This window comes from Neolamprologus brichardi, chromosome 16, assembly GCF_056152115.1.
Source record: "Neolamprologus brichardi isolate AB-2024 chromosome 16, ASM5615211v1, whole genome shotgun sequence".
Taxonomy (NCBI): Eukaryota; Metazoa; Chordata; class Actinopteri; order Cichliformes; family Cichlidae; genus Neolamprologus; species Neolamprologus brichardi.
The window spans coordinates 25,976,997-26,002,263 of record NC_142119.1 but is presented as its reverse complement, the minus strand read 5'-3'; the positions used below and the strand labels follow the sequence as shown (position 1 = coordinate 26,002,263).

The 25,267-nt window shown below is 41.6% G+C and overlaps 1 protein-coding gene across 2 annotated transcripts in view; it reads left to right on the top strand.

Moving 5' to 3' along the window:
- Positions 1 to 25,267, top strand: part of tanc1b (tetratricopeptide repeat, ankyrin repeat and coiled-coil containing 1b) — a 113,415-nt gene that overhangs the window by 62,533 nt on the left and 25,615 nt on the right. For both annotated transcript variants that reach the window (XM_087830075.1, XM_087830076.1), the window contains 7 exons: positions 2,227 to 2,553; positions 11,086 to 11,208; positions 13,624 to 13,905; positions 14,136 to 14,290; positions 17,578 to 17,809; positions 17,920 to 18,086; positions 23,071 to 23,678. In XM_087830075.1, the coding sequence (XP_087686201.1) occupies positions 2,227 to 2,553; positions 11,086 to 11,208; positions 13,624 to 13,905; positions 14,136 to 14,290; positions 17,578 to 17,809; positions 17,920 to 18,086; positions 23,071 to 23,678 (1,894 nt within the window). The remainder of the gene's footprint in view (positions 1 to 2,226; positions 2,554 to 11,085; positions 11,209 to 13,623; positions 13,906 to 14,135; positions 14,291 to 17,577; positions 17,810 to 17,919; positions 18,087 to 23,070; positions 23,679 to 25,267) is intronic.

Here is a 25,267-nt window from a genome sequence, read left to right as displayed (position 1 = left end):
GTCTGATATTCTTGAACTAATAAGAATATCAGACTTGCTGATGAAAATTATAGTTATGCAGGAGAAAGTAATGCATGCCAAAGCAAGATCCAACACAACAGTTTGGATTTCCAATACTCCAGAGTTGACATAAATGATTACCATGATTCAGTCATTCTGCCCCCCAAAGCAATATCATTGCTAACGTGCTGAATAATTTATGTAAGCTGCGATATAGCATCTTCCAGCTTGCAGCTTTGACACCACCCAGGATAAGATGTGCATTGGTGCCAAATGCGTTGCTGTCAGTGCTGTCAGCAATTACGTTACTTTAGTTAACTCAAAATGAGTTTTGTGAGAGAATGCCATCTCTGCAAGTGTGGTTGTTAACTTCAGTAAGCAGGTTTCAGGAAAGTTAGTGAAACGAGCTGGCATGAAGTAAAGTCATGCTGCTTAAAACCCAGTTCTTAATAGAAATCGGTGCCTCCGTCTCCCTCAGCTCTTTGCTGTGGTCACAGACAGATTGCTGGGAGGGTGCATTAGCTACTCAAACCCACAGACCCACACAGACATGCAGAAAGTAACACTAGTTGTGCATCAAAATCTGTCAGTAATGAAGACGTTATGAGCAACTATCAAACACCTGAACTTTGAAACAGACAGAACACAGTTTTGCAGAAATGCAGCATGCGCTATAACTATGGTCAGCTTGTTTTCCTTTCTCGATCCCCAACTCTACGACCCCTTTATTGCACACCCATTACAAACTATGAAATGCCATGTGCATGTAATTTTCGAGTCTAATTAGCTGTGTATAGATATCCTTTGAAGCTGTGACTGACTGGCTGCTTCACTGCTAACAGCAGATTCTTGAGCTGTATCTGCAGCAGAGGGCTTTTAAATCTGCAGCAGAGCGATGTTAAATTAAATTGTTACATCGGTGACTATGGCATGCTAGTCTGCTATGTACTTGAGTGGGCGGGTGGAGTGTTTTTGGGAAGGGGGTGTAAAGTACCACTGGTCTACAACATCCCACCCACACTCCTTAATAAAATTGTGCAGGAAGGAAAAGAAAGAACAAAGTCACAGTGCGTCCACAAGTCAGACTGATGCCTGTGATTAATGTTCTCTGTTCTTTGAAGTTTCACTTTGACTCTGATTTCAGAAGCACATTAATTTGGCTTTGTTTTGCATTAAAAGCTCCTTGATGGAATTAGTGAGACTTTGCAATGTCTTAACATTTACAAAACAGCTCCCTCAAAAGGTCCTTCATGAGGGGCCTGGACTTGACTGCATGTAGTTGTTTATAAAATAAAAATTCAAATTTTCACTAAGCTTAAATAAATAATTACATATTCTTCTTAGCAAGGTCCTGCAGTTTAGCCAGTTAAGCAATAACTAGAACTTCCTTAAGATCACGATGACTTTTACTGCCGTGGTCCGAGCAGGGTTTATTGTGACTGCTGCCATGAGAGGACTTCATGTTTGCCCAGGAAACCAGCGCAGGAATCACAGGGTCCAAGATGTGTTTGTTGTATTAATATTAGTGGTGATGCAACGTGCTGTGCCATTATGAAATCCAGATTAGTAGTGTGTGATGCAAACATGGCCAGCTGGCTGGCCGGCTCCAGTCCACTAACAGTGCTGATGTTCCTGTGTCCAGCTGCCTGTCATCATGGAGAGTTAGTCCATTCCTCAGCTTTTAAGATTGTGGTAGGTCGCTGTGTTGGCTTGAGGGGAAATTAAAGGAGTTCTTCTAGAAGAGACACCTGTCTAAACTGAAGGGGTAAAAAAATGTCCATGTTTTGTTTTATATCGTTTTTCCTGCTCTTTTGCATTTCCCCCTCCGACTAGTTGTTGCAGTTGCTGTTTGCACTGGATAATTCCAAATCATTCAAACGCTGATTCTTAACAATAACAATACATTACGTTCTATAAATCTATGCAATATTACTTTCCGAGTTTCACGAGTATAGGAAGACGATCGCTGTAAATATAAAATGAGCTTCTGAGAACTGTTGATAAGGCAATCAGCAAAACCACCAAGCCACTCAAAGCTGAAAGTTCCATTACAGCTCGGTGTCTCACTAGAGATTAAGACGGATAAATGTTCATCGCACATAAAGACCATTACTCAGATATATCTTGTGCCTCTTCCCCTCATTTCACCTCCCTCACTTGCTGAAAATCCCTTCTCTCTCTCTCTCTCTCTCTCTCTTTTTTTTTTATATTTAAATCTGCTCTCAGCCACCATCACTAGTTCTTCAGAGAATGATGACCGCAGCGGCTCCAGCCTGGAGTGGAGTAAAGATGGCAGCCTAAGAGGCAGCGGTCGCCATGGCCTGGCACAGAGCGTGCGGGCGGACACCTGCTCTCCTGTGGCCGAAGAAGACTCCAGCAGTGCCACAGCAACACCTGCAGACACCCCATCCAGGACAGACCAGCAGCACCCTAACATATCTGCGGGTGCTTCAGGGCCACCACACCCTCCGAGTCACTCACCCGAGGGACCCATTGCATACCCGCCACAGACATCAGCTTCCCTCATGATGCCGAGGCCAAACTCTGTAGCAGGTAAGACTCCTTGGTTTTTGAGGTCTTGACATCTGGAGCTCAAGAAGTCTACAGGAAATTCTCTGTATACTTTTCATCTGTGACTGCATTGTGTTGCCTGTCGAGATAACCCTGAGACACGACCTGTGCCAGAGGCTGACATGTGGCATGTCAGTTTAATCCAAGCGAGTGACAGACACCGAAGGGTGAGAGCATCTGTAGTAGGTTTAGAACAAATAAGAAGTCAATAGTTCAAAGAACGGACTGTGCTTTTCAGAACAGGAGTATCAAGGCAGAAGTTTGGGATTAGACAGCTGCTGTGTGGTGTGGCTCGCCACTGCCTCGCCATGTCAAACCTAAGCACACGCTCCGGTCTGGCTGATCTGTTCTGCATTCCTGCCCTGGAGCCTCCCTGTTGTGGTTCAGCTTACCATATCCACACAGCTGTCACAGTTGTTGATATTTCCCCCTTCACCCCCTTTTCCCTTATGTCTTTTCACCCATTCTATTCCCAGGTCTCCTCATACCTTATTGCTTTTGACCTTGGCCTATTTTTGGTGAATCAAACAGCAGTACGTTTGGCATTTTCCTATATATAATTTTGCCTAAATGCAGTTTGTAGCTAAGCTGACAGTATGAGTCACATACAGCTTGTATCATCCACTCACTCACCCACCTCCCTTCTTTACTCCTTATCCCATTCAGGGTTGGAGGTGTTGTCTGGAGTTTATCCTAGTGGGGTACACCCTGGACAGGTTTGACTAGAGATTCGCAGACCCCCCCCCCCCAAAAATTACCTTTCATGCAAAATATTATTTTTATTGCAAAAGACATGATCAAACTTTCCCTCGAGCTGCAGTAAGTTGCAAGATCTTCTCACGCTTAGTTGAAAATAAAGTGCTCTGCTATTGCAAAGAGGCACAAAGAATTATACCCAACTGTCCCTGACATACTTCACACTAGCAACATGTTAGCATGTAGCTATAAGTTTGATTGCAACTATTTGCCTGCACCGCTGTGTACATGTTCCGCATGGACATAGACTCGGTGCATCTGTATTTTGACATGTAAGTGATTCTTGAACTAATCAGGAGTATATTTTATGGCTCAAATGTTAATGCAAACTTATGCTAATGATTTTACTCCACAATCAGCAGGACTGCCCATGCTTATTGATAGAATGAATGTACACTTGAATAAGCGTTGACGAACCGAAGTGGGTATGTTAACTGTAAGGCCGTAGAAACAAAAGAGTGAGACTACATTAGAGTCCCACTCAAAGGAGCAAACAGAAAGAGAGGAAAAGACACAGTTTAGAGCACAGATGAAATGTGTGTTACATTGAATTTTGAAAGCAGACAATTCTGCCAGTGAGGGAAAATCACAGCAGAGGCAACCTGGGCTGAGCTGTGAAAAGAAGCATAAAAACATGAGTGACTTAGGTCAAACACCTGGCCTAGACAGAGACGACTCAAAGTTTAAAAAAAAGACCTCATAAGACTTTTTCCTCTAAAATCTTCCTTGAATATGTTGTTTTGCTTTACTTCTTTAGTCTGTATGTAGCAGCTGCCAATGTTTTGAAGTTCAGATACTTGACTCCTGCCTCCCTTGGGTTTATTCTTGATGAAATATAGTAACAGTTCCCGTGTGTCTACTTCTAGACTGTTTTCTCTCTTTGATAAAATCTAGTCCCAGTTCATATTCAACATACCAGAGAAATGCAACTGTGTAATGTCCACTCTAGGCCCTTACAATTAGAAGCAGGTAAGCAATTTAACTTGTGAAGGTAGTAATAGAGTAAGATGGGATGAGGACAAGCTATAGAAGAAGTAAGGAGTAGTACATGGTAGGCTCACGCTACTGATAATTCCTTGCATACCATAGCTCATAGCTTGCGCATGTATTTTACACAGAGGCCACTGCTTTGATATTTTCTGCAGCCCACAGTTGGATCTGTTGTTCCCTGATGATTCTATTGTTCCAAGAGTCCGTACCATTTTTACATCTCATCATTATTGTGTGTGATACAAACCTGGACGGTCCAGGCGCACAGTGGCTCATAAAGCTTAACAGACCAGAAAATGTTTGGCTGTTTATGTGTGTTGGTTTGCATGTGAGCACCGGTGTGCTTGTGTCTGTTTGTCCTCCCAGAGTTTATGGGCTGATGTCATAGTTATGCAGTGTTGCCCTCTGAGACCGGCAGAACACGCACCTTAGATTGGTTCAGGCCATAAATGAAGTTGTCTCATCGCGTCCTTGATGCTCTCTCCCAGGGTTTCGTCACACAGTGTAAAATCTTTCTTGGGGTCACAGCATAGCAGAGACGGCGCTTCTGTTTCTGTTCAAGGAAATTGTATTCAGTAAAAAAAAACCCAAAAAGTAACGAGTCTAAAGAAGCAATGAGAGAAAAGAAGCTACCACGGTGAAACATAATATGTATTCATCATTAGTGCATTCATTCTGTGTGCCAGAACCTTGGTGACTATTGTTTGTCCTGTGTTTGTGAAACAGCATTTGAAATAACGAGCTGTCTGGTTAATCTATAAATTTCTCTTTATTTTATTGATAGATATTAAATAGGAGCACAGAGATTAAAGGCAGAAGCAAACAAATAATCATGAGTTCATTTAGGGCATAATTGCTTCATGCTACAGTATTGCTATTAGTTTTTAATTTTATCTTATGATTATCTCCACCAAAAAGACAAGGTGCTAGAAACATTACCCAGAGTGACTGAAATTATGGCATGATATAGTTGCTGCACATCCATGATGTGAATCTCCTGTTTCACTACATCCCAAAGGTGCTCTATTGGATTGAGATCTGGTGACTGTGGAGGTAGAGTGAGTACTGTAAACTCGTTTTTATAGACAGAAGATGAGTACACTTTGGACACAAGGGATCGACGTGGTTAGCAACAATACCCAGGTGGCCTGTGGCATTTAAAACCATGTTCAGTTGGTACTAACAGGCTAAAAAGTGCAGAGAACCACCACCAAGAATGGATCAATGCTTTCATGTTGTTTAAGCTAAATTCTCACCTTAAGCATTCAAGTGTCACAGCAGAAATCAAGACTCACCAGACAGTTGTTTGTAAAATTGCTCGTCGTCGGACAAAGGTCACACTTTCTTAGTGTCGGAGTGTATTTTGGCCATCTGTCTGATGCCAATCAACAGATGCATTGCTGGGCCTCTTGAAGTCTCCGTATTCATGTAGAAGGAATGTCTGCATATTGCTGAGAACTGTCGTTTGCACTGCCTTGATGTAGCATGTAGCGTGGGTGTCCCTAGGTTTGAGTGGGAGCACCACTTTTTGGTGCCAACATGTTCTGTGAAAAATTGCACAAATGTTACAAGAACAACATGAATTCATTTAGATTTGTCTTTAGCAGAGCTTTATATTAGGGATTGTATATTACTGTCCACCTCCTAAAGGAAACTGTTTGCTACTGAGGCAGATTTAAAAGGTTGTTAAAATTGTTACTGATTTTCATCTGGCATCAAAATACTGCATTTAAAGATCTAATACATGAAATAATCTACGTGTAATCATGTTTACAACAGCTGTTCATTAAATCTAACAAACGTGGCAGGTGCATTGGATGTAAGATGCACTAAGAGCCTGAAATAAATGGGAACAGCTTTTTCCCGGGCTTCCAGGTGCTTTGTGAACTTCTCTATATCAGTTTCTGTGAAAGTGAAGCCAGTCCTCTTTTCAAAGTCAACCATTAAAAGTCTGCTGAGACAGCTTAAACCCCACAACCAGCATTTTCTCCTAACTTGCTCCTTAACAATGATGCTAATTTGTACTTGTGGTTTTCGAGTTGTTGATATTGAATTTTGGGCTAAATCTTTTTTCTCGTCATTTTGGTTTTACATGGTATAACCATCAGTAGCAGATGCCAGATGAGGGGAAACATAGCAGTTACTTTAACACATTTTTTGATAACCTGCCCTGTTTCCCCCAAATAGTTCCATCAAACCAAAAAGCAGTGCTGTGGTAAATTAAACTTGATGCCAAATTTCAGCATCTATTGTAAGATCTTCTGTATAAACTAGAGTTGTTGATAGAATTTCACCTCCTCTCTGAGGTGATATACTCAGTTTATAAGAATCCTAATTTTGAGTAATTGGAGTTGAGCTTTTTTCTTCTTCTTTTTTCTATATAAAGGCTTACAGAGTCAAAGGGCCATATTCGTGTTGGCCACTGGAATTCCATGGTTTTGAAATCTTAGCCTGAGCTGCTTGTGGTTGGGTTTCTCAGACAGGGAGATTTGAGTGAGGGTCACCGTGGCGGAGGAATGGTGCTACAATGCTTGTGTGGTGTTTAGCTATTCAGCAGAGCTTTGTGGTTTGAGACAAAGTCAGGTATGGCGCACTCATTGCTCGCTTGTTCTCCAAAGTCATACATTCCTCTGGCAAAGCTCGTGCGCCGGGCTCTCTTTACGAATGATAACGGAGCCAAGACTGTGGACTGCTGACAGGCAAATTCAAGGATATGTTGTTTGTCTACTAAAACACTGATGAGGTAACATCTGAATGCTTTTGTGTTTTATTAGAACAACTAAAATCATCTTAACCTTTTCCACATAAATACAACCTATGATTTAAAGATGTTTGCAAAGGTCACACAGTAATTACAAACTCATAAAGTGGCGTAGCCCTTAAATGTAATAATCTCACACTGATTTATCTCATTTGCCCTCATTTGCTGTCTTTCCCGGTAGTTTCTGAGACCATGTGGTCTATTGTATTGTTTTAGGCTGTGTTATCATGTTTAAAGACATGCCAACAGTGTGTGCGATGTCTCCAGGTAGACACGGGAGTCACTTCTGCTTCCGGCTTCATGTATATATTGATCTGTTTAGCGCAGAGTTTAAAATGAAAACAAAAAGAGGAAAGAAAGCCCATTCATTTTCTCGAGCATTCTGAAAAGGTCACAGAGACATCTTCTAACGTGCCCTTTTTTTCAGAGAATTGTTTGGTCCAGCTGTCACAGCAGGAGAAAAATAAAATCTGTTACAGATCAATCAGTTTGAAAGCCCCTTTTAAAATTGTGCTTGTTGGCACTCCACTGACAGATTAGGGCTTATCAAATGCCTAATCTTAAAAGGAACAGAGCGTTAGCTAACCACAGAGGCATTTATATATATGAAATAGCTTATGGAGCAGTTACAGTGGTGGTTTGTTTTTTTTAAAAGTAAATGTTGTTGATCTTAGCATAAGGCTATGCAATTATTACAATAATAATTATCCCTTAATATTTACCACAGTGGGAAGCAGGCACTGTGTAATAAAACAGTTACCAAATATTTTGCTTCAGACTAAATGTGCAGAATTAGTCTTCAAAGCTCTGTCCTTAACCTCCTAATACCTGGCGTCCACATATGTGGACATCACATTTTGGGTTATTTAGACCAAAATACTCAATTCTGCTCTACAAGGGCCTGATATCCACTTACAAGGACATTATACTGCTACTGTTCTATCAAAATTTTAAACTAATATCCTCATATGTGGCTCTTATTTTTCATAAAAACAAAAATAAGGTAAAAAAAAAAAAAATCTGGTAATTCTTTGTTTTTACATTCATCGGGCCCCAATGTGACCAAATATCAAAGAGAAATTAAAAATGCATGCCGTGGAAGAGTTTGGGTCTTAGGGAGTAATAGGCAGACAAATGGACCAAACATCAGTGCGTGCTGATATCAGCCTCTTTGCAAATAAAACAACGTTTACCGATATGAGGGATCAGGTTTTCTCTTTTGTGCCACATAAATGCTGTCTGAATGTTCAAACGTTCGTCATGAAAAGCTATTAAGGCGTGTTTATGCCAGCAAAATCAAACCAAATAAAAAGAAAATGGGTATTTGCATTGGCTATCAACCGAGAACAGCCAAGAACTGATTTATTCATACAAAATCACAAAATGGGTAAAGTGTAACTGGCTACTATAAAAACAGGAAGATATGTGAAGGGAGTATTTGACTCCCTTCTCCTCTTTAGTAGATTCACCTTGTAAGGAGGCGAGAGGGAGTCAAGTTGGGGAGGGAGGGTGGGGGTGGTTAGAGCAAAGGAGCTCAGTCCTCTTCTCTGTTCTGCCATGGGAAACACAGAACAGGAGGTTTTCAAAGGGCAGATCTGCCCGAGGAAAAAAGAATCCCATTTTCATCAGAATACAGTCTTGACACATTTGTGCAGCTTCAAAGTGACTGCAAGTGCAGACTTCAAGGTATCATATGTATGTTTTATCAATGAGTAGAGGTGAGGAAGAATAGGAGGGAACTCGGGAGTAAAAAGAGGAGAAGAAATGAAGGGGAGGATTTGAGGGATGAGGAGGAATCGTGTGGGAATTCTTGGCCTTGGGAAAAAAAATGTTGATAACGACTCAACAAAAGACAAATGTAGTTATGGTGCTGGGTGCGCTGTCTGCCACGGACGTGAATCAAGCAGTCTATGCAGCTATGCAGCTCCTTTAGCAAGTCAAATTCGGTATTACGTGTCTGTTGAATAAAGCTCTACTGTGCTATTTCTTTTATTCCATGCAAAACAAAGAAGGAAAGGGAAGGGGGGGAAATAGACTGACATCTTGCGGCCCTCCTATGTCAGCATGAGGATTTAGTGGCAATTTGTTGCATAAAGCTGGTTTTTCTCTTTATTCTCTTTTGAGTCTTGTCCATACCTCCCACAAAATCCACGTGATACTCTTTGTTGCACTCATTTATGAGTCTGCTGCTTTTTCGCCTTCATTTCTTTCCCCTCTTTTAACCCCATCTCTGTGCAGTCTGGATTGTTGATTAATACTGCAGCCGTTAGATAACAAACTTTAATCAACCACTGCGAAGTGAATCTCTTGCTTTTCCGTTTATATTTCCTCTAATATTCTCAATTTCCCCCTCTGCTGCTTGCATACCAAGTTATTTATGTGTGTGTGTGTGTGTGTACGTGCAGCATGTGGACAGAGATGATGTACGCATATGTGTTAAAATTGTAGGGAGGGTGATGCTCTGTTGGAAGGCAGTGCATTCATTTAGCAAGTACCTAATGCTGTCGGTGCTGTGACTGACTGAACACTAGAGAGGAAGCAGCCAAGCACTCGGCTCGGCTGCCAGAGTGCCGGCATGGGAGCACCGGGGTAGAGGAATCGCTTTTGTGCCCTCGTCCACTGGGAACACTCTCCAGAGATTTAGCTGCGAGTTTACACCCTGCCTACTTGACTGTATGCCTGCCCAAGTATCTCGTCACTGGGGAGAAGGAGAGGCCTTTGAGAATTCCCACCATCCTTCCTGGCTTTGGTCTTAGATGTAAGTAGTTGTAGCTGATGAAAAGTGGCATTTGCTTCACAGCAAAAGGTCTCCCAGGTCATGCGCGTTTGCTTTTATTGTTTTCTTTTCTCTTTGTTTGCAATTCCTTAAGCTTTATCCAGTGTAGATGTTTGTGTATGCACAATGCACTGCAGTAAAAGTAACATCAGGCCCTTCTCCTGTTCCAGTCAAAGTTGCGTTGATGGCAGCTTCCTCAGTTCCCGTTGCCAGCAGAGCGGTTTTAATTAGCGGGACATTCCGGAGAGTAAGTTAGCGACCGAGTGAGGGAGTGAAGTGAGCGCTGTGAGTGTTAGTGACAGTCTTTCCCAGCTGATATTGATAAAGAAGAAGAAGAGAGGCTTTGATTCTGCTCTTCACTAAGCCCAGGAGAGCGTGGATCGCAACGGCGATAGCATAGTTGAAAAACGAGCAGCAGTTGGAGGAGAGGCCTCGCCGCACTAATGCACATTTTTATTATGTTAACAGACCGTGTCTTAGACTTCAAATTAAAAGCTGAGTTGTAATCACTGGCTCATCAAGTGGTTTTAATCTGTAGACTGTAGTTTCAGGAGATATCCTGTGTTTGGGGATGGAAATCATTGCCTGCTTTGAGACTTGTTCTTTCTCTGCTTCAAAATGAAGCTAAATCCTAATGAAGTCTCAGTAGATTTTAACTCCATAACAACTCAAGTTGTGATCTGGTTTTAATTAATTTTATTATTTCATTTCAAGTCAAATGACTTACAGATATTGTAGTTTGTAGTACACAAAGGTCCTGAGGTTACACCTGTGCGTCCTGTAGATTGACAGTGATGAGTGCCAAACCCGCAGTGAAGCATTTCTATAACTCGTTTTAGTTTTATGAAAGGTAAAGGTAATCCGCCCTCTCCGTTCAGCCTAGTGGGGATGCTTGTGGGGATGGACCTCTCATTGCTATATCGTGTCGAGCTGTCAGCTCAAATCAAAGAGAAATGGTGCATATTGCTCTTGACTTTAGAATACTGCTATTCTTCCTGCCACAGTATATGCTGGTAGCTGCTCACACTGCCCCTGCAAATGTCAGAGCGCACTGGCTTTGTTCTTTCCTCACTCATCCACCCTCAGACGTGGCATAAGTGCCACAAGGTTTTACTCTAGTGTGTGTTTCTGTCTTTCTCTTTATAGTTGTTATGACAAATGTACTCGGGAGGTACTAGACTGTCAGCTTCACTCTTTGTGTGTGTGTGTATGTCTTCTCTCTTGTCTACAGCCACCAGTTCCACAAAGCTTGAAGACCTGAGCTTTCTTGATGAACAGCGCAATACCCCCCTCCGGACATCTATTCGCCTACCCTGGCATAATACAGGAGGAAGGCCCCCTCAGGACGCTAAAGGTGACTGGGCTATTCATACTACTGCTGTAGGCACTCAGGGGAGATATTTGTAAAATAAACGTGTAAAATATCGCAGTACATAGGATAATGTTATGTGTTATGACTCTGAAAAACCCTGAAGTTAATAGGCAGCCTGTCAGTAGTTCTGAAGTTTCCAAAGTACCACGTCTGAGTGCAGAGCCAACAACAAAACTGTGCAAATACTTGAACACTGCAATGTAAACAATGCAGCACTTATGGGTATTAACATTATCCTCAAAAGCCTTTTTCTGGCTTTTAAATCATGCCTTTTTTCCCAGCTAACTTTTATCCTGGTTATGTGTTTTGAATCCTCTGAGAGATCCTGCAGATTAAATATTTCATGGGAACATGAATTACTGAATAAGTCATCACTGGATATATACTCAGACTATTTAGTCTCCCTTTTTAAAATGTCCTCTTTCATTTTCACTCACTCTCAAACATGAAGCTGATACATAAGCGTATTGTCAGTGGTTCTGAGCAGGGTTTTTTTCTACATGAATTCGTACATACGCAACAATCTTAAACAATTGGATTCTTTTCTATAAATTTAATATTAACATATGGTAGATTCAGTTCAACTCAATTCAGTATTATTTATGCAGCGCCAAATCACAGCAACAGTCGCATCAAGGCACTTTATATTGTAAGGTAGACTCTACAATAACGCATACAGATGAAAACCCAACAATCATATGACCCCCTATGAGCAAGCACTTTGGCAACAGTGGGAAGGAAAAACTCCCTTTTATCAGGAGCAAACCTCCGGCAGAACCAGGCTCAGGGAGGGGCGGCCATCTGTAGCAACTGGTTGGGGAGAGAGAAGGAAGACAGGATAACATACATGCTGTTGAAGAGAGCCAGAGATTAATAACAAGTATGATTCAGTGCAGAGAGGTCTATTAACACATCTTGAGGGAGAAAGGTGACTGAAGAAGAAATACTCAATGCATCATGGGAATCCCCCAGCAGCCTACACCTATTGCAGCATAACTAAGGGAGGATTCAGGGTCAGCTGATCCAGCCCTATCTATATGATTTATGGTATTTGTTTTTCAGATTTGGGTGTGATGGTACCACCTTTACCTAAATTTTGCAGCAGTAGGTCAACATTTCAGTGCAGTTCATTGCAGTTGTATTCATATATTGCAAAAATCTCAACATGTGCCATCTTAGGAAACTACCTAGTATGCCGAGGACCTTACAGTTCTGTTTTGAGCAACATTTAGTGACCTCCTGTTTGACTGGGCGAACCCTCCGACAGAACTAGACTCGGGATGAGCAGCACTCATTTGATTACCATGAGAGGAGAGTGAAATGAAAGAAAAAAAGATGAGAAGGAGAAAAGCTTCAACTGTGGGAGAGAGAATACACAAACTGACATGCATGAACAATGAAATGGAGAAGAGGTGAGGATGTCGGTGCACCATGTGAGGCCTCTTGAAAGCAAAGGCCTGTCGCAGCATAATAAGTAAAGGGTGATTCAGACGTTAGCTGACTGAGCTTTAACTATAAATCTATGAAAGGTTTTGAGGCTAATCTTAAAATTAGAGATTGGGTTTGGCTCCCAACCCTAAACAGCCAGCTGGTTCCACAGGAGCGAAGCAGCTTTAGCCTCTGCTTGTCATTCCGGCTTAGGATACTGAGAAAGCAAGTCATGGTCATTAGGGGCTTTATATGCAAGAAGATGGATTTGAAATCTAAGGGGATCCAATAAAGAGAGGTTAATAAAAGATAACTCTTTTTCTAGGTCCCGTCGATACTCGAGCTGGCGCTCCTTTTGCTCAAGTTAGAGTTTTTCAAACACTGTACTTATTTTGCTGGTATAGTAGAAGGTGGTGATCATTTCAAGAGTCTCAGAACCAGCTCGTTCGCTTTTTGGTTTCATTGTAGGGCACTAGAAACATAAACAGACAACACCTGCCAATATAAACACTCTCAACTGCCCCTCCAATTACAATAGGCTATTGTGAACACAGGCAAACTCACAAGGTGAAAACACTAGCAGCTAACAGCAGTGATAGTTGTAATGTTGAAAGGCGCATTAGCACTAAAGGTAGCAGTAATTTAGTGATGTTAGTTAACAAGTGTTATGAGATCTAATTAGTGCTGAAGTAGACCAGATAAGAGTCCTCTTTCAAGTCTTCACGCAGATTCCACTTAATTGAAAATGTATCCTCTACAGTGTTCAGGGTTTTTCCATGTATGTGGCTCCTTCTGTGAAGAAGAATGCATGTTTGTAGGTTAACTGCAAGGGAAAACGATTTATTACAGTAAAGTTTCCAGCATTTAAATGAAGTAATAATTTGTTAACTTCCCGGAGACATGGGGAAAAAAAATAGAAGTAGTGTAAACAATTTTAATCTGTTTCATTTCTTTTCCCGTTTCCTTCAGCGCGTTTTGCTCCCTACAAACCCGTGGACATCATGCTCAAACCTTTGCTGTTCGAGGTTCCCAGCATCACCACAGATTCTGTGTTTGTGGGCCGAGATTGGCTCTTTCAGCATCTGGAAGATGTCCTAAAGGCCGGCGAGTCCACAGAGAACCACGGTGCTGTGGTGGTGGGCAGCGTGGGTTATGGGAAGACGGCCATCATCTCCCGACTTGTGGCGCTGAGCTGCCATGGAGGACGCATGCGTCAGATCGCCTCCAACAGTCCCAGCGCCTCCCCGAAAAGTAATTAATTCATTTCAACATTAGCATGCAAAGTGTGGGAGGGAAGTAATTATATATTCGTTGGCAATATAAAATCAAGTTGACTAATATTAAATTTACCTTACAAAAGAATGCCCTCACACACAACTAATGTTATTAATGCTAGCATATACATATATATCTATATATAGATGTTAGTTTATATTAATGTAATAACTTTATATATTGGTGACCACGTGCACGTCTTCCAGCTGGCCCAGGACAAAGCACAGAACTTCCGCTGAGCCAACCTCCACAGCCCACTCCACCATCCAGTGCTGCCAACACACTGAGGACCAGTAGTTGCCCAGGAACTCCTGAGATGCAGCGGCACAGGGAGGAGGCTGTCAAACGCCTGGCTGCAAAGGTACGCCTTTCAACATCCAAGAGAGCTCACAGTAACAAAGAAGAAGGAATCAAAGAAGCTGAAAAAAGATTTCACTAGTTATGGTGGTGTTTACTCAGGGGAAAAATGTTTGGTGTGTGCACTGGATCAAAAAAGTAATTTTAACAATTTTCAACAGTGAGTAGATTTTTTTTTTTGATGGATGGATTTGTTCTTTCTTTCTTTCTTTCTTTCTTTCTTTCTTTCTTTCTTTTCTAAAAAAAAAAAAAAGGAAAAAGAAGGAAAATTAACCAAAAAGCGTCTCAGGTTTTGTGGCACCAAGTGCTTCTACAACAGCTTCAGTCTGACTTCTGAAAACTCCTCTTTAATAGTGACTACAGATAATTGTGATATATTCTCTTGAATGATACATAAAATTATACATAACAATAATGGTAGGTTGCAGTTTACTAGTCAGTGATTAGAACCTCCTCAGGGAGCAACAACCCATAGCGAGCCCTGTCAGCCATGACCTGAGAGCACAGAATGTAAACACACCAACGTCAAACAGAGCCAGCTTCATCAATATTAGACGTCATTTAGGAATTTACAAACATCAACACACGTTTCAAATAGCAACACCATTTATCTAGGCGGCTATCAGTTATACCGACATGTATGGCACTACTACTGCTTAATTGCTGGTTGGTATCCGTTCCTGTGTCAACTTCAAATAGGTGCTTAAAGATATTGTAAGGCCGCCTGTTCAAGTGTTGAACTGGGATGTTTGAACATGATAAGGATCCTCAAAATTCCATGAAGCGGCGCAACACTGACTACTGAGGACAGTGCTTACTTTTTTGACAGATGAATATTCCATCTGTTGATTTTTCTGGCGTTACAAGGATCGCAAAATAACTTCTAAATGCTGTCTCTCTGGGAAGTTTACGTGTCAGCGCTGTTGAGCAGAAGATTAAGTGTTTTCTTGTATAAGCGTGTCAACATTTTTCACAAGATATAAAGTACTGCACGGTAACAGCTTTACATGTGTTCTGTTACTCCCCCACACCGTCAGTAATATTGTTAACCACTTGTCTGTGACCAAAAAAAATCCCCCAAACATGCATACCAGACACTGAGCATATTTCTGCACATCTTTCTCTTTCAGACTTGTGAAGTGGACAGACAAGTCCTCGATGTTCCACTTTAAAATGCTCCTCTCTCGATGCACGCCGACTAGCAGTGTGCGGTTTTTGCCCACGGCTCTTTTATTTTAGTTTTGGAATTGTTCGCTCCGTTTCCGCTGAAATTTCTCTGTCGATTTTTCACTCCCGCATCTTTACTCGCACCACCTCTTCTTGTGTTGCTGAGGGTTCAGTCACATAGCAGGTGCACGTTCGTTTTGAAAATACTGCTTGCTAAAAGCACCATTTGATGACTTTGGCACTGCTATTGCCTTATAGCAGGTCTAATAAAGATGGGGGCCACCGGGATTCAGAGAAGATTTCTGATCTACTGTAGCATTTAGTTGAGTTTGAATAGTGCTGTTATGATAGGTTGTAAGGTAATTTAATAGGTGGCAGCTTTGTGAAAGACTTTCTCAGTGGATGTGACGTCTCCTACTGATTCTGCTGCGTTTAATGGCACTGATAACAACCTGTTGTCCTTCTAACACCTTTAGAATTTAATACTCTTATCCTGTCAGGAAGGCCTCCTAATTAGTGACCCTGTCAAAGGGGACAGTTCATGCACCAGACAGCTAGGGTAATGCAGTGAGCTTCATGTAAATGTCTGTGAAACTCAAGCAGTATCTCTTGAGCCAATTATGGTGAAAAGTGTTTCCAATAGGCGCCTTCACGGGGGCTCTGTTCCTGTGATGTGTGATGCAACGCTGAGCAGCTTCTGTCAGATTCTGCCAGTGCTTTTTTAATCATTGATTTAAAAGTGGTCTCATAACAGGAGCACTGAGGCTACTACCCTTTCTCCTTTATTCTTATTATCGAGACGTGCCTTTAGGTAACATTTCTGAAAATGCATTTATTGTTTTGCCAGCAGATGCGCTACCGAGGTTTGACTGCAGAGCGTTGCATCATCGTGTGTCGAGATTCGTATTGCTCATTGATGAGGCGGTAGTCTGCGTGACTTGTATGCTAAATTAAATCATCACTGCAGTAGGGGGCTTATTAAGAGTTGTGTTCATGCAACACAGCAGATTACTTGACTTTGATATATTGAATGCCTATTATTGTACAGTTTCCCTCTGTTGCTTTGTTATGTCACATTTATGATGAAGCTCAAAAAACATGTGACGCAAATATGACCGAAAGGAGTGTTCGGACTTCTCTCAGACGTTTGCTGCTTTTAGGGTAAAGCATAACATCAGAGACAAATTCTGGTGGTCGTGATTTCTGACAGTTTCTGGAGAAGATGTGAATCAGTGGTTGTGCTATTGTTTCAGTTGGTCCATCTTCTGACTGGATGTCACATGTTTTCCTAAAGATGGGTTATATACATCCAGGGAGTTCAGCTATAATTTTTAAAGTCTCCCTCTTTTCTAATTTGCGCTAGCTTTAATTGTGCCTTTATTGGCATGTGAGTTATATGTCATTATTTGAAAAAGAAAGAACCATAAATATGCATTTAGATCTGTGCTGTGGGGAGAAGTCTGGGTCCAAAACATTTATTGATGTTAAATGTAAAAAAAAAGAAAAAAAGAAAAAGTCTCATACCTTGAGGCTTTAGTCATTTTTCTAGAAGCTGGTCATCGGTTTTCGGTGGAGAATTAAACGGCAACAGCTGAGGTTGAGCTGTCAGAGGAACTGATCACCTGCTCCTCCTCCTGTGGCCCTGGAAGTGTGTCAGCTCCTCCAGGTTGGACTGTAATTAGTACAGTCATCTTCCGTGTTCTCCACCTCTGTCCCTGCATTTTCCTTTTAAATCAGACCTCCTTTGAATGCTGCGGAAACCTGCTCAGGTACAGAAGATTCTACCTTTAGATATCCACCTGGGATCTACTCACTTCTTTTTATAGCTTTTCATCCGTTGCCCAATCTCTTCATCATCCCTTCTGTGTGAAATAATGAAAGGATAAAATCATGTCTTCGACATTGTAGAGCTAATATGTAATTTTATGGAGGCTTGTTGGTATCAAAAGCCTCACTTACTTACTTTGTCATGGCAGTTTTTAAGTCACCAGAGATGTTGGTGTTTGTAAACGCTTTGAAGTTATCAAATGTACCCATCAGTCAGTGAATCATATTTTTAATTCTTCCTGATTCTCAAAAAGCAATGGCTTCACTCGCGTTTGTTCTCGTTCCTTTGTCTTCCAGGTGGTGGCTTATCATTATTGCCAGGCAGATAACACGTACACTTGCTTGGTCCCAGAATTTGTGCACAGCATCGCAGCCCTTCTGTGCAGAGCACATCAACTGAGTGCGTACCGGGAGCTGTTGCTGAAAGAGCCCCACCTCCAGAGCATGCTCAGTCTGCGCTCCTGTGTCCAAGACCCCATGGCTGCTTTCCGGAGAGGAGTCCTGGAACCGTTGGCCAACCTTCGGAAAGGTAAAACACTGTAGTTGTATATTGCACTATTTCATTTTCGTCGTGTATGAGACCTCTATTCTCCTTTCATAGTATTTTGATATTTAGTTTATTTGTAAATGTCTTTGCAGAGCGAAGGATTCCAGAGGAAGATTACATAATCTTAATAGACGGGCTGAATGAAGCGGAGTTCCACAAACCAGACTATGGAGACACCATTGCATCCTTCATCACAAAAATCATTGCCAAGTTCCCCTCCTGGCTAAAACTGGTGGTCACTGTTCGAATCAACTTGGTGGTAAGCAAGAACTTATAAAGCATGGCTCTGAGTTCACTCAGATGACAAAATATTCACTGTTATAATCACCTCGAGTCAGAATTACAGATGTCACATTATACTGGTGATGAGTTTCAGTTTTAAAAAGTTTATCACTCTTTCTTCCCTCTCGGTAACTACTTGGCTTATCCGCACACTTTACGGCTGATTAAAGTAACTACTGCTAATGGCATTCACTCTTCTGTTGCTGCAGCTGCTTCTCTCACACACTCAGAGACTCGCTTCCCACAATGAACTCACACAGGTGCAGTTTGGCTGTTACACTGTTGAGTGAAGTACTAGATACAGGCAAGCTGTTAAGGGCTTGATTCTTAACTTAATTACCAGTTTTGTGTCTGCTCTTATCTTCTCCTATCTGCTTTCCAAGCGCTCCGAGCTGAAGCTTATCAAAAAGTTTGAACACTCAAGACTTCTGTTGTTATATTTTTTATACAAATTGAATGAAATTTGCACAGGCTGGTTTAACTAAGCATCTTTAACTAAGTGCTTTTACAGTCTTACCTTTTAATATATTTTAATGTTATTAGTGCTAGTTTTCACTTATTTAATATACTGTATTTTTCGGACCATAAGGTGCACCGGATTATGGTAAATGGTAAAATGGCCTGTATTTATATAGCTAGTCCCTAAGGACCCCAAAGCGCTTTACACATCCAGTCATCCACCCATTCACGCACACATTCACACACTGGTGATGGCAGCTACATTGTAGCCACAGCTGCCCTGGGATGCACTGACAGAGGCGAGGCTGCCGGACACTGGTGCCACCGGGCCCTCTGACCAACACCAGTAGGCAACAGGTGAAGTGTCTCGCCCAAGGACACAACAACCGAGACTGTCCAAGCCGGGGCTCGAACCGGCAACCTTCCGATTACAAGGCGAACTCCCAACTCTTGAGCCACGATTGCCCCTATATTATATTTAGTATGATTATGAATTGGACTATTAGTAGCTAGCAGGTGCAGAGCTAACTAGTTAGCTCCTTTGGCTAACTAGTACCAGGTCAGTGCACGGCCTTGTTCCCCGGGATCATATCCATGCACGCTGATTGTCATCTATCACATAATGATTATGAATTCTCTTGCAGCTGCTCTATTTCCATGTTGTTGCAGCATATTAATGACTAACCTGGTATTGTCCATGGATTACCTCAGTTGTTCTCCTGATTGAAGTTTGGTCCGTTTACAGCATCCTGCCATGCGATTGCATTTGTCCCTAACCCTCGGGAACCCTCACATTAACTTTTATGTGTGAAAAAAGGTTAGCATTCATCCTCTAGCTTCACTGTGTTTATGTTATGCTAACATAGCTGTGTCGCTAGCGATCATGTAGCATATCATTTTATACCAGCTAGCCTAGCTTCAGTAACCCTATAAATGTCACTGCTGTTTAGTTTTCTGTCTTCATTTATGTCGAAAGGGACGGCAGAGCTGTACAATTAATTTTTTTCAGAAATCTCTTAGTCATGTATATCATGTTTAGGTGGAACTAGCGAGCTAGAATTTTGTTTTCATGGATGCCTGGATGTTGAACTTAATAGTTACACCTGGTAAAGCATCAACACTGTCGATTTTTGAGAAAATTAAAGGATTTTAAGTGCGGCTTATAGTGCAGGAAAAAAAAGTATGCCGGTTGTAGCCAACGATCCTCCTGCACTTACAGTTCACACTGGCCCAATCCATAAAACACTGTAAAACACATTTATTGATTTGTTGACCGGAATCTGAAAATCTAACCCTAGAAATGAAATGAATCAAAATTCTCTCAATGCCATTTTAACAAATGTCTAGCTGGACATGCCGTCACCTCTCTAGGCACTCACTCACTGTCACCAGACCCTGCACATTTTTACATTTTGACAAGTGTTTCCTGAGCTGCTCCCGCTTGTTATTCTACTCTTTACAGAGTCAGGCATATCCAGCAACATTCAGGAAAGAATTGAGACACATGACCTGCAGGGCAGGAGAGAGATGAGTCAGTCTCTTTGAGCTGACACTAAGTTGACCAGTTCCAGAAATGCTATGGACTTGGATTAAATTCACGCTGCTGACAACTGAGGCTTTGACACTACTGATGAACTACATGACAACTTATTTTCCTTGCTGGGGGAAAAAAAGAAAGCACTGAGCCTTGGATAATAATGTGGTTTTTGATTGGCATCTGGAATTTGAGTTATTATTTCTCAGTCAGAAGCCAGGGTCGAGTGTTGTCCATCAGTGTGGGCTGTACTATACAGTGAATTCAGCCTAGCTATTAAGAATTCAGGCAAGGCCCTGTCAGTGTGGTGAATCAATATATTGTAGCGCTGATATTTTGTATTCACCTCTTATGCTCTTCTATTAATGCATTAGAATTGGTTTTTTGACATGGAAAGATGTTCCAGGTGACTGCACTTAAAGTAATACATTTCGACTACACTGCAACATATGTGTTGTAATGTCTGAAACAGTGTTTAATGAGAGGGAGTTACTGTTTGTGTGAATTTGCTAGGGTGACATTTTTAGCCACCTGGAGGCTGGCAAAGCAAGAACAGCAGCAACAACAAGGTTGCAGTCGGTTATCGGAGATGTGTTTTTGTTGTCCGTGTGGTATTGGATTTCATAGTAACAACTGTGCTGGAAAGGAAACGTGTGGTTTAAGGCATATGTAATACAACATTTACAGTAGCTGTTTTTTTTCTTTTTTTTATAACCTCTGTTAGTGAATCCTGTGCACATGCTGGTCTGTGGCAAAGGATAGCACATTGTTAATGTTAATGTGCCATATGTGTCTTTTATTTTCTTGTAATCGTATTTTTCTCGTTATATTTCTGTTTTGTTCACATTCCCACTGTAACCACTTAGCAGTTGTCTGCAGTAATGAATCGAATGGCACTGTTGTTTTAATGGGAGCTATATGACAACTTCGCATGGGAAAACGTCGCATGCGAGTCGGTTTGACAATGTTTTTGTAAATCAGGCTCCTATGATGTTCAGTAAGTTCCCTTTAAGTGCAATGGAAAGGCTATTAGTCGCTCACTGAAAATGTCTAATTTTCCAAAAATGTAACAGAAGTCAGTTAAATAGTTTTTAAGAGAGTTGGCCGTGTTTTGCAGAAAAACCCTATATGTCCTCTCTTTTTATTGTTTTTTTTTGGGGGGGGGGGTGGGGGGGGGGTGGGGTAAAGGCTACGAATCCACATATTTGGGTAAGACGCAGGAAATGGTTGCAAAGTCACAAAAAAAAATTCCAAAATTGAATTCTCTATGTCTGGTGGGACGTGATGAGAAATATTACAAATGGTGAAAGCAGAATTCAAAATGAAAACAATGAACAAACAGGGCTGCGTACAACCACATGCAGTGACACATAACGACAGCACAATGCTTAATAACAGAATAAATGATAAACTGAAGATATTCTACGATAACTGGACCATGCACAGCATTCAAAATACAGTAAATAGAGAAATAAATACAGTAAATAAAGAAAATGTATATAAAATGTTGTTTTGACATGATGGTTGTCAGTCCTGCTCCATGCAATAGACTATAATGACCATACACTTGCATTACTCAAAGGTTCTTGAAATTGAAATATGAGCTGATGATGATGGTTCCTACTTCCTTCAAAAGTTTTTAGAGAAAGTTCCTACAAAAGATCAAAAGCACAAACTGTGTACGCTCCATGCTGTATTCTCATACTGTTTCCTCTAACATTAAAGCTCTGGACACAGCAGTCAGCAGCATTGCCATTCAGTGCAGACAGTGGTTACATTCGGCTTTGTAAGTTATCTGAACTGTTTGGCCATCATTAATATGCAAAAGCCATCAGTAAACCTGCGTCTGTGTGTGTATGGCTTTGCTATCTAAGTTCAGAAACTCTGCAGCTTAGTGTTTGTATAAGCTGCAATTTAGCTTGAAATCGGAAGCACTAAATGATCGACTTTAAAGCATTATCACTTCATACTTGTAATATTATGCGTGTACATTTGTACTTGTCGCTTGTACTCAGATGTCTCTTGCAAAAAAAACCTCAGTGAATAAATAAAGCTTATCTGCTTTACTGCCCGACTAACTCGGGGCAGAGCAAAAATGAATCATGGAAGAATAATCAAGATAGCATTGTTGAGACAAGAAAATATGAAGGCATGAAATGTTTCTTATTTGCAGACAGAATCCGAGTTGTGCATAGAGATGAAATTGTCACGGTATTGTTTTGTGCTTTGAACAGACAAATAGCATCTCACCTCGGAGGAAGGGTTCGATATATTGGCCCTTGCCTGCTAGACTAATATCTGGACAATCTCTGAGGTGTTGTTTGCACCAACTCCCCCCAAATCTTGTGGATTATGTTCGGTATGTTTTATTGAGCGTGTGCATACATGTGCTTGTGTGTGTGTTTGTCTGTTTGCGCTGCCTTCTCATGATGAGGGAGAGGAAAAATGTTATCTTGCTGAGGCAATGTTTCTCTAGCCTCAGACAGGCAGAGGATTGGCGGATTAAGGTGCATTGATTTCTCCAACCCCTGGGACACAGATTGAAATGTGAGCCCTAGTTCAGACCTCTGCTTGCCCGCTAGCTACCATCCCACCCATCCCCTGCCTCTTAATACTCAGTTTCCCCACTCCTGTTTTCCTCACAGCCACATTTCGAACAGTAACAAGTGTCTGCTTTGGCCTGATAGCTCAGCATGCTTGCTTCCCCACTGCTCAAAGAAACTCCTCTGATAATACACACAGGCAGATTTTGTTTTTTCTTAATGGCAGCTCAGGATGCAAAGAATATTTTTGCTTTTAATTAATTCAATTATTTATTTATTGGCTGTGGTAATGAGTAATACAGCTGTGTCTGTAATGCAAACACTGCACAAAATTACTTTTTTTCATGCATTGACACTTTAATAGTAAATTGAAGCTCAGATGTATGTTTTTATGTCACGCTCTGTCTTTATCTTGTCTTCAATAGGAGATCACCAGCCTCCTGCCCTTCTCCAAAATCTCCCTGGATGACTTTTCTGACAACAAAGAGATCAGCAATGACCTCAACGCATATATCCAGTATCGTATCAACGGCAGCAAGGACATCATGAACAATATTAGCCTGAACGGCAAAGCCGATCCTATCACAGTCGGCAAGCTAAGTAGCCACCTGATCTCCCGCAGCCAAGGGTCCTACCTGTATCTCAAACTCACCCTGGATCTGTTTGAAAGAGGCCACCTCGTGATCAAAAGTGCCAGTTACAAAGTCGTGCCTGTTTCACTGGCAGAACTGTACCAGTTACAGTGTAACATGAAATTCATGACCAATTCAGCCTTTGAGCGCTCACTGCCGATCCTCAACGTATCGCTCGCCTCGCTGCACCCCCTGACTGACGAGCAGCTGTTCAACGCCATCAACGCGGGGTTCGTCCAGGGGGAGCTACAATGGGAGGACTTTCAGCAACGCATGGAGCTGCTCTCGTGCTTTCTCATCAAACGGAGGGACAAGACGCGCATGTTTTGTCACCCTTCCTTCAGAGAGTGGCTGGTGTGGAGAGCTGATGGAGAGAGCACGGACTTCCTTTGTGACCCCAGGTCAGTTTTCTGCTAATGCAATAACTTCGCAGCTCTCAATTTGGTTTGCAGGCTTCTGTAATGCATTTAGAGTTTGCGTATGTTTCAGTAATGCATTTAGAAAAGGTTCTTGAATTGCACAAATAGGCATGTAGGACAGTAAGAAAAGTACAACTAATGCTGCAGAATAATATGATAAATGTGTCTTCATGTGAATGAAGTTTTGCATCTCAGAGTGCTTCTGAATTAGTTGTTTTAGGTCTCTGGCAGCTTTAATCATGCCTAAATGTGGTGCCCATCCTGTCGGTTGTCACAAAGTTCTTACCTAAAATGTTTAAAGCAGTGTCCTGCTTATTTCCGGTCCTCAATTTTAATGCAGGAGAGCAGAATTTAACGTGGGATATGTCTGCAGAAGGGGAGAATAGTTGGCTCTGGATGTATTAGAGGCAGTAATTCAGTGTTTTTCTTCACATATCTGCGCAGAAATCGGTCCATAATAAACACTGCAGACTGCACCAAAGCTTCCATTTGTAAATAAATGCCTTTAGTCAGCAGTTTGCATACGCAGCCCTGCGACATCATAGATCAGATTTCAAGCAGGCTGTTTCACTTTGAGTCGTCTTCTCTTGCATAATGACTCCGTTGCATAACATTTTGAAATGTGAGAATACAGCTGTGGAAGTGAAGCATGTTAGATTAATGCTCGAATCTTGCAACAATGACATTCAGGCTTCACTGAATGTAATTTGAGATTTCGCAGAAACATTAGACTCCCTGAAGTCCTGTTTGTTGGTGTCAGCTTGTTGCATGCCAAAGTCTTTCCTTTGTCTCGGAAAAAATACACACGGCATGCAGAAAAAAAATTAATGTAAAGTGATGTGATGATGTGAGCATTTACAGACACATCACAGCACTAAATTCATTAGCACTGGTTGCGACGTACAGCGCTACACATTCAAAAGGTCATCTCAGAATGCACCTTTTATACAGTGAAGCTGTTTGTAATAAAGCAGCACCTCTGCAGATGAATCCTGTGCTCTTTTGGAGTTGTCGGGATTCATCCGAGTTCAGATGCCTGACTGCAGACTTCCCCCTCATATCAAACACATCGATTCTCCTTCCACTGCCTCTCCCCGGTCTGAATTGTTCACATGTGCTTGTACCGCATTACAATTGTCAAATTTCAAATAACAAGCCGCACCAGCATTGTTAGTGGATTACTCGCTCCCTCATCTGCTTGTTTGCAACCCACTAATTTGCGCTGCTGTTGGCAGCTTGCATTGGTCATTGGTAAAATGAACTGCTGCGTCTGTGCTCATGAATTTGTGCTTTGTTAGTAGATCACCCGCATAACTTTTGACCTCCCGATCAGTGCTTTCTTTTTGTTGTCTTGCAGCCTCACACTGATTTGCCCTGTTTTAATAAGTAGTGCTTTTTGTGAGGGAAGGGTGATACTGACCTATGCATTTTGTAGATATTGCATGTTGCAATGCGAGGCAGGCTTGTCTCTTTTAGCAGTACTTGCAGTGCTTGCCTAATTGAAATGCTGGAGCCACACGCAAATGAGAGATTTCAGTCATTCACACTTCATAAATTGAATGATGTCACTT